The sequence below is a fragment of the Tigriopus californicus genome, chromosome 9 (genome assembly GCF_007210705.1).
Source record: "Tigriopus californicus strain San Diego chromosome 9, Tcal_SD_v2.1, whole genome shotgun sequence".
Classification (NCBI taxonomy): domain Eukaryota; kingdom Metazoa; phylum Arthropoda; class Copepoda; order Harpacticoida; family Harpacticidae; genus Tigriopus; species Tigriopus californicus.
The window spans coordinates 12,160,725-12,170,471 of record NC_081448.1 but is presented as its reverse complement, the minus strand read 5'-3'; the positions used below and the strand labels follow the sequence as shown (position 1 = coordinate 12,170,471).

At 41.9% G+C, this 9,747-nt stretch overlaps 1 protein-coding gene across 1 annotated transcript; it reads left to right on the top strand.

The window, feature by feature from the left end:
• Positions 1 to 343: 343 nt before the first annotated feature.
• Positions 344 to 5,564, top strand: LOC131887227 (serine/threonine-protein phosphatase alpha-2 isoform; the record flags this gene model as incomplete). Its single annotated transcript, XM_059235781.1, is given in 5 exon segments — positions 344 to 475; positions 2,063 to 2,293; positions 2,705 to 2,919; positions 4,355 to 4,612; positions 4,716 to 5,564. Coding segments are annotated over 5 exon segments (935 nt in total), but the record flags the coding sequence as incomplete, so codon positions are not given.
• Between the last annotated feature and the right edge of the window lie 4,183 nt (positions 5,565 to 9,747).

The following is a 9,747-nucleotide window of genomic DNA, read 5'->3' as shown; positions in this document are numbered from 1 at the left end:
GGCGAGACGCGCTGCCTTCAATTGACCTTCCATTATTTTCCCGGTTTTGTACTTAGTATGATGGGGATCCTGACTTCTCAGTCCCCTGAGCATTTTAAGGGAAAGCGGGGCGGAATGATGAATGGCCATGGCAGGATCAATTAACTATTTGTTTAAAGAATGCGTCTCTCTTTGTAATGTGTTACCACTACCAACACAATACTGTAGATGTCCTTAATAGATCATGGAATCGCGAAATCCTTTCCTTACTTTGACGCCCTGTCCTCCATTCATCGTTTTGATAGGTATCATCAATGTGATCAATGCTCGGAGGGTTTTCATGACAATTTTTCCCCTGTTTTAGTGCGAGGATCCCGTCCCGGCAAAAACGTTCAGCTCTCTGAAGATGAAATCCGCGGCCTGTGCCTCAAATCGCGAGAGATATTTCTATCTCAACCCATCTTGTTAGAACTCGAGGCACCTCTGAAGATTTGCGGTAAGACTTGGAAATCTACATTAATGGTACCTCTGAAGTAACCAGGATTGGCCCAGGGGGGGGTGGGGTTAGGAGGCTCAAAACAGGTTCCCGGTACGCTCTCACAAGATTTAGGATGGCTAGTGTGAGCCCGTTCAAAAACATGTGATCGACAACTTTTTGTGTGTGTGCCCTCAAACCGGTTCGACCAGTTGGGTAATCATCATTTGTTGGGCGAAGCTAGAAGCCCCTCTGTTCGCGCATATCGTACACCGTAGTATCCACACATATCGAGAGAATCTGGCTATTTCTTTCTCTGGATAAGTTGGATTCCTTCGACTCCCTGGGCCTCCCTTGCTGTAAGGCACAAGAATTGTGTTGGCTGATGTCTGATTTGACGTAAAGCTTAGCCCTTCTTATCGGACTGAGGCAGCTCAAATAGTAATAATGATAATGCTCGGCGAGACTCACTCTTCAATCAGGAAGAGGGACGAGTGAGGGCCACAACAGACTATTAGTATTATAAAAGGGGAGCTCGTTATCTTCCGAACGAAAAGAATTCACATCGCGTTCGACAGGATTGATTTGAAGTGACATCCGACGCGATCTATGTTGTCACTTAATGATACTCGTAATTCATTGTAGCATTGCTAGACGTCATGTCTTTCATTCATGGGAGTCCTTGTTGCTAGGGACCGTGTTTATAAATCGGCTACTTCCGCGAATTTACAGTTCATCATGACATATTTCACTTGCTCTCACTCTCTCCCTCCTAAATTGGCATGATAATAAACAAAAGGCCGTCAGGTTTTTTTTTTGTTGTCGTTTCTTGACTTTCGTGTTCAAAAAGTCATGCGTATCTTTATCCGATGTTTGTTTACTCCCCAAGTCAAGAGAGCTTGTTGAAACAACTCCCTAAAACCTCGCCCAACCTGTACGATCGAATCACTTTATCGAACCAAAAGTGAGCATAGGACTCCTACTGGGATGTCCATGTCAGATTCTATTCCCAATGGTTAGAGAATAGATTGAAATGGTCTATCGACCCGATCGATCAAGATGATTAGAAGTGACAACGTTCCTCTCTAAACCAAAAGAATGCCAATCTAGAGTCTCCTCCCAAATATTTTTTCCAAATCATATCAATCGTTTGTGGAATGAACCTGACCCCGCAAAGCAAGTTGAAAGAACTGGCACATTGTAACGCGAATGCGAACACAAAAAGAGCATAATTTACAGACCTAGAATAAACGCTTCAATTCTATTCAAGTTAATTCGTGTAGCCAGAAATTTCGTCCCAATTTGGAAATAAACAAGTTGGCTTGTAGCGAGTTATTGATATGAATATGCAAATTAATTTGCTCATTGATAATGTCGCCAAAGGCTCCCTAGAGGGCTATTATCCGCAGTATAATTGACTTGAAATTTCTCTACTCATGATACAGATGCCTTATCGATTGCAGCGGCGACGCATAAAAATCTTAGATAAGCAGTATTTTGTGCATTAAGAATATTCGCGAGAACAAATATTGCGAATCGCTCTGATGTGCGTAACAAATTTCCCTCTTCAACAAATGTTGAATGTTTGTTCTTATTCTGTCGTTGTAGGTGATATCCATGGCCAATATTACGACCTTCTCCGCCTGTTCGAGTACGGAGGATTTCCGCCAGAATCGAATTACTTATTCTTGGGCGATTATGTGGATCGTGGCAAACAGAGCTTGGAAACGATCTGTTTATTACTCGCGTACAAGATCAAATACCCCGAGAACTTCTTCTTGCTCCGAGGCAATCACGAATGCGCGAGCATAAACCGCATCTACGGCTTTTATGATGAATGTAAGTATGAGCTCGATAAGGGAAGGTACAGTCTCGGACGAACGGAATACGTCTGTGTAATCTTGATGAAAGAAGTTAGAGATGCCGGAAAGGACAGTTTGTTATTCCATGGGGTGCTCCTTTTTTGCAAGTCCTGGGGTTTGGCCTTGAGCAACGCCACACGGAGATGGCCAAGGGTCCAGGCTTCCACTTTCTTTCGTCTTGATCTAGTAAAATCTGAAATCCTGTACCGCTTTGAAGTGGAGCCGATCTCTTAGGGAAAGACTTTCCAAACATCACTCCTCGTCCTCTCAGATGCCTTATGTATTACGAGCATTTATTTCCCTTTTTTTTTCTCGTGCCAAGAGCCAAGATCACTCTCTCAGGCGGCTGAATGATGGTGTAAATTGTGTGATGTTTTGATTCTTTTAGGTAAACGCAGATATAATATAAAGTTGTGGAAGACGTTCACGGATTGCTTCAACTGTTTACCCGTGGCTGCCATCGTAGACGAGAAGATTTTCTGTTGTCACGGTGGACTCAGTCCCGATCTCCAGACCATGGAACAAATTCGCAGAATCATGAGACCAACCGACGTGCCCGATCAAGGCCTTTTGTGTGACCTATTGTGGTCCGATCCCGACAAGGTGAGTTCGAAAACGATGTTTCACGGCCTTCCCCAGTCGTTGTCCTCAATGAATTTCCGATAGAGAGAAAGGGCATCGGTTGCGCTTATCATTGACTCCGCCTTTGGCTTGATGGATATTCGAGAGTCAAACAGATTCACATCAGGGAAATGAAATGAATTCTCTCGGTGTGAGAAGTACTGTTGTCAGTGAGGGATTTCTCGTCCTAGATCTTTGAATGACATGAAAGGACGTGTTAGACGATTCATCTCGTCGAATGTTCGGCTTGTGGAAACGGTGCCTCCACCTGATATGATATCACTATCAAATGACGCTAACGATGGCATGTTTTCAATCGGGAAAGAGAAGTTTAAACGTTAAGGAGAGGATCAATCTTCTGAGGAAGCATGAGAGCAATTGAGTTTTTTTCCTCGTCACGTCAAGGACAAGATACAGTTTCATTTTTACGTCAGAAAGAAAGAAAGAAAGAAAGACTTCTTTCTTACGGGGAGGGCTGCTAGAGAGCTTGATATTGGCATTTGTTGTTCCCAAGGTCTAGACTCGTGAGTCAGCAGCTCCCTGGCAGGACTCACCTTGGCGAGTGTCGAATTGCTAGTGCATGCCTTCCCCGTTTCTCCCCAAAGAGCAAGATGCAGCTCCTTTCTCCTTCCTACTCAAGTACGAGTGGCTAACTAATCTCGAATCGATCAAAATTGGGCAACGTTCGGTCCAGGCATTGGATTGGATCTACTTTTCGAGTATTCCTTCCTTCTTTGGCCATTAATGTCAAAGAAGAAGGACGCTTCCACTCAAAGGGCATGAGGCTACCATCTTTATTGACTCGTAGACGACGAAGATTGGGACCAAGTCGAGTGATGACCTACAGACATAGGAAGCATGGGAGGCTGTGGAATAAAAGAGGAGAGTAATCATGGGTGAAAAGTCTCCAGATGAATCATTTATGCGTCTTTTAAGACAGATGAGGCTCAGATCCTTCTCTTGAATATTTCTGTGGCTGGTAATTCGTTTTGGTCGTTAAGATGGTTATCAAAGAACTGGCAACGTTTTCGTTGTTGTTTTTTTTTGGTTGGTCGGTTTCGTGGCTGGTCGATCATTCCTATTGCTGTGCGGTTATCGTTGGTATCTCACGACCTCGTCAACTTGACGAGCTTTCCAGTGCATCGATTGGACCTTTTTTTCTCTTCTCGTTCTTGAAAACGTGGGACACGAAAAAGAAAAGAAACAGTTCCCTCCTCCCCCCATCGTGTTATTATTGTCCATGTCTTTGTGAAGAAAAAAGATGGAACGTTCCTACTGTAATCGTCGTTGTTATAAGATACTCTCTCCTGCACGGTCATGTCCGTAAATGAGGAATGTGCGAGTGGCTTCGATCTAATTTTAGACCCTGATCTATGACCATTGTTGGTTAATCGATTCATTTCGTCTTTTTCTTTAGGAGACAACCGGCTGGGGCGAGAACGATCGTGGTGTTTCGTTCACTTTCGGTGCCGAAGTGGCTGCTAAATTCTTGCGCAAGCACGACTTCGACCTTATCTGTCGCGCCCATCAAGTCGTCGAGGACGGATACGAGTTCTTCGCCAAACGACAACTCGTCACCCTGTTCTCTGCACCCAACTATTGCGGTGAATTCGATAATGCGGGAGCCATGATGTCCGTAGACGAGACGCTCATGTGCTCATTCCAAATTCTCAAAGTGAGTTATAAAGATAGTTATAAAGCAGTCTTGCCCTCTATGTGGAGGAGGATAATGATGGTAAATGGTTGATGGCATGTGCGTCTTCTTTCTCTATTTGTAGCCCGCGGACAAAAAGAAGTTCCCTTCATATGGTGGTCTGAATTCTGGTAGACCCGTGACGCCACCCCGAGGAGCCAACCAGAAGAAGGGCAAGAAATAATCACGGGCCTGGACACTTCGCCCGCATTCAGTCCTGGCCCCTCAATGACCTTATCCCAATCCACTCTCCCATCCAATTCTTCGGTGGACAATCCCCGGAACAAATGCCCAATTTTCCCTTTCACAACAACTCCCCCAAACAGATGTTAACAAATATTCCTTCAACCATATAGATGTAGTACTTTCCCCTAATGCTAAGGGGCGCGTGGCCATTAGATACCAGGAACTACTATGACCACGCACGCTGATGCCAAATGGATTTCCAAAAAATGATCATCATTATCTACAACAACAGCAACAACAACCAACACACCATCATCAACACAATAAAACAGAGCGAGAGAGAAAACGTGTAATTAAACCCAATTCGCATCCTTTTGCTTGAGCGCGAAACGGCAAGGGGGTCTGATTAAGATTACGACAACACAACGCAACCTCACGGATGATCATCATCATTACCATCATCCCCTTTGGAAGAATGACCGAATGTGTGACAAAGGTGTAAATGTACGGACGAACGAACTTAAAGTGAAGAAGATATCTTACGAAAAGCTAAAAAAACTCAACATCCACCTCATTCGACACAAACTACCAAGCCTAGCTCTCCATTGAACGTTACCAACAATTTTTGGGGGCTGACCCAATTGGTGAACGAGAAAGAGCGAACAAGCACATGAAAACACACACATACATCCACATATTCTCTCATTTTCGTTTTTGTAAAAAATATATATTTAGGAAATAGTCCGAACTTCCCATACCTTATCACATCATTGTTGGCTCACATGCAAGTCCTCCATTGTTCTTCTCAAGGGACTAATTCTTTCCACGGAGAAAAAGAAAGAGGCAAGAGCCCTCCCCTCTCCGCTCCTCGCTTTCGATTAATTACCTCCCTGTTCTCGTGTTGCCAATGATTTTGTCTGACTTTGGGCTGGACGAGACTGTCCTGTGGGTGGGTGGCCTGCCCATTCCCTCATGATGTGCGTGAGTGTGTGGGATGATCAATTTATGCTGGTCCGAGTAAAGGCCGATCGTGGCTATGGAGATCATATTTCAGGTAAGGATGGAACGAGCTAGTACGTCTAATGGGAAGAGCAAGAAACCCCAGTTCCATTCGCATAGCAAGTGAGGAATCTCATTAGAGAGCTGCCGAGGAAGAATAACATTATCTCAAATTGTTTGGGATGGGTAAACAGATGAGAAGAGCACAATCATCTAAGCACAGGTTGGGATAATCTCTTAAAGGGTTGTTGGAACAAAGAGTAAACAACTGGTTCAGCCGACGATTCCAAGGACTACGTGAAGACATCAGTTAAAGAGGCTGTAAGAACCTTATGAAGCACTAAAATACTAAATATTTTCGATGGTGAAAGGGCATTTCTTAACCTTGATTCTGATTCACGGTCTCCGGAACCTTTACTTAAGTCAAAGGAATGCTTGTAAAGGGCGTGGCCAATTTGGACTTTAACTCGAGCTGATGGAACTGAAAATAAGTGGTTGATCCAATGGAACTAGATGGAGCGTGCGAAAAATTGCATCCTCCAAATTTTGCGTAAACTTGCACATGACAGATTTTTCGGCAATTTGTGCAATTTATACTTCGGTCATCTGAGCGTAAAAATATCAAGTTGTCTCCAATTGCTTTTAGTTTTCATGAATTCGAATCAGATTCGGTAAAAATAAATTGCGAGATCTTCCTGATTTTTGTAGACACATTTTTGACACCAAAGTACAAAATGGGTTGCAAATAGGATACCAACCACCTGCATACATAGTGCATTCATCCACCTTAAATAGCTGTCTCTCTTCAATTATTCCATTCTTGAGAGCTACGCTACATCAAAAGATGGCATACAGTTTCATTTTGTGACTTACTTCTTTGAAATCAAACACAACAAATTGGCCAATGATCATTCTTTAGGACAACGAAAACCGTACACTTATTGCTATTATTTGATAAAACTTCCAACTTAAAACGGAATTGATCTCGAAAGTTAAGAGCTCGGGCACGTGCAATATCCTGACGTCGAAATGAGAATCATCTATAAGATGTAACATTAAAGATACAAACGAAACTATTCCACCAGGTGCGCGGATATGTCACCTAGCTCATTTATGTGTCTGTAATTTTAATTACTATTAGTAATAATAACAGACCATAGTCCTTTTCATTCTCCTCAGCCTCCTCTCCTTGCAGACAAACAAACATAAAAGCACGAGAATCTGCTCTAAGATGCCTTATTTGAGCGTGGTAATTTTCGCTGAACAATTTATTGTTCATTCATTCTAACACCATAAATAAACCACCAACTCTTTTGAGAGACCTTTCAAATCCTAAAAGAGTAAAATTATTGGTACTTTTGACCTCCAAAATTGAAATAAACAAGGGGCTATGTATTGTATACTTGAAGCATACTAGCAACTTTTTGTGAGCATATTTTCCGTTAAAATTGTCCTAAAATGCTAAATTTAAATCTAGGGAAAGTGATGATTTGAAAGTTAGTCATCAAAAACTTTGCTAAACTGTACTTTTTTTGTAGTAACATTCTGTTAAAAATGGTGAAGTTAGTCATCAAAAACTTTGCTAAACTGTACTTTTTGTAGTAACATTTTGTTAGAAATGGTGAGTGCAAAAGTCTTATTGTGTTATAAAAAGTGAAATAGGCAACTTCCTGTTTTGTTTTTATTTACATGTCATAACTGATCAGAACTTTAACCATAGAGGATTTGAAAGGTCTCCCAGATGGTCTGTTGAGCCAATTCATTGTAGCAAAATACTTCAGCAATAAATTGCTCGCCTAACAGTTCTTTGACAAAATTTGGCGTCTCAGAGCGCGTTCTATCTTTTCTCTGGTTACACGAAGCAGAGGGCGCTGCCTGCGCTCAATGAAAAAGACAATAAATGAGCTGCATGACATTTCCGCGCACCCGGTACCCGAGCAATTTAAGAGGCAATGTTGACCTGGCAATGACTTTCTCCCCAGGGTCGAAGCTTTAATTTCTGTTAAGATCTCTTGAAAAGCTAGTGTAGTCGAGCGGTCTCAGAGGCAGCACGAAATCGGCAAGAATATTTTTCAAGTAGCAATGAGTGCAAACCTCGGAGTCCAAAGTTATAACTAGAGGCCATCCCTCTTCTTTTACATATTGCCAGCTGGTAGGTTTATTTGCTCCTTTGTTTGAGAGTTCACCTGATTTTTTGCAAAATTTACTATCAATGAAGATTATATTCTGCAAATTTTGGCTGGGCCGGAATCCAGTGGTCTATGACTGTTTCAATGCATGTTAATGAATAATATTGTGACAGCTTATTAAAATAAAATGATACATGAACCATTCCTTTTATGGATCGATGAATTGGAACTCTAATTCAACCCCTTAATAAAGAACTATTAAGCCTCAAAAGTGCAAGTAACTTCCCAAAATTTGATGGTGACGTCATCTTGCTTTCTGGCTTTAATGTCCCAATAGTCAATTAAGGATACTTTAACGATGATGACGATGAAGTTACGAAACATAGCAAATTTAACCTTCAAAGCCAAGAACACCTTCAATGTGCTGCTAGGCGCTAAGTACTATTTTTTTGACAACCTCTCCAGACCTCATCAAGAGATTATTAAATGAAAAAAATATTGTCCTAGTACTGTGACACAATGAAAAAGCCATCAGCTCTTCTGCGGACGTTTCAAATTCTCCATGGGTAAGATTCCGAACAATAATGGGATGTAAAGAATCATTTTGTGGGAGGTTACATACTGCATGGTTAACAACGTGCCAACACCTTTGCACTCATCATTTCCAGCAAACAGCACAAGGAAAAGCACAGTTTCACAAGTTTTTGGGATCAACTTTAAAAACGTTAACTTTTCTAAACTTTGCATTGGCATTTTTAGCACAATTAAATGGAAAAATATAACATTGAAAAGTCGCTGGTATGCTGTAAGTACACAATATATAGTTCTTTGTTTATCTGTATTCGGATACCAAAAGTACTTGTAAGTATACCCGTATAGGATTTGAAAGTTCACTCGGAAGGTTGGGTGGGGCGTTTATGGTGTTAGAATAGATCAGCAATAGTTTGTTCAGCAAAAATACCTTGTCCAAAGCGTATTCTTGTGCCTTTATGTTTATTATGTTTTTTGTCTGCATGGAGAGGGGATAAAGGAGAATCGTGAATGAAAACGACTTTGAAGTTACCCCAGCATCGGAGCACCGCAGGTTAGGGACCCTTGCAACAGAAGTGACGTGGTGTTCGATTATCATTAGGGCCGTACAAAAATAGTCGATTAAATTTGGCAAAATAGCGGCTAAAAAAGCCGGGAAAAATGGCGAAATAGTTGGGAAAATAGCTGATAAGATATGCAGAAAACAAGCATTGAGTGGTGTATTTCTAGAGTTCTAGGTACAAGAAACTAGAGTACCAATTCAAAACCTCTGGACATTAAGCAAACCACAACGGACCCAAAAAGGTCGCTAATTTCGAAATTGCTTTCCTAAAACTTCCCACATGTAAGGGTCTTTCCCCTCAATCTGGTCACCCTTAAGAAATTGTTAGCAAATTACTTGGAAGTTATTATTGCTTATGTGAAGCTTTCCATCAATATCAGGTTCAAGTGGTCTTGGAGAGAAGGCTTCAAAACATCAGAAAATGAGAGCGAGACATGGCTAAGTACCTTTCCAAAGCGTTTAAGCGTTTACTTCGACCCGTGACTGCATGTCTACGCCGTGCAGCTATGAGCTTTGTTCGGACAACTCCCTAGCCATGGAGGATGCCCTGGTTCACCCTGCTTTGAAACTTTACAACGTGATCTCGACGACTTCCATTTTTTTTTGCATATGCGTTCTGTTTTGTTTGCTCTTGTGGCGCGGAAAGAAGCAGGACCGTTCGATACATAATGTGAAAATGGAGGTTGCGTGAATGTCCTCAAGCAAGCGAT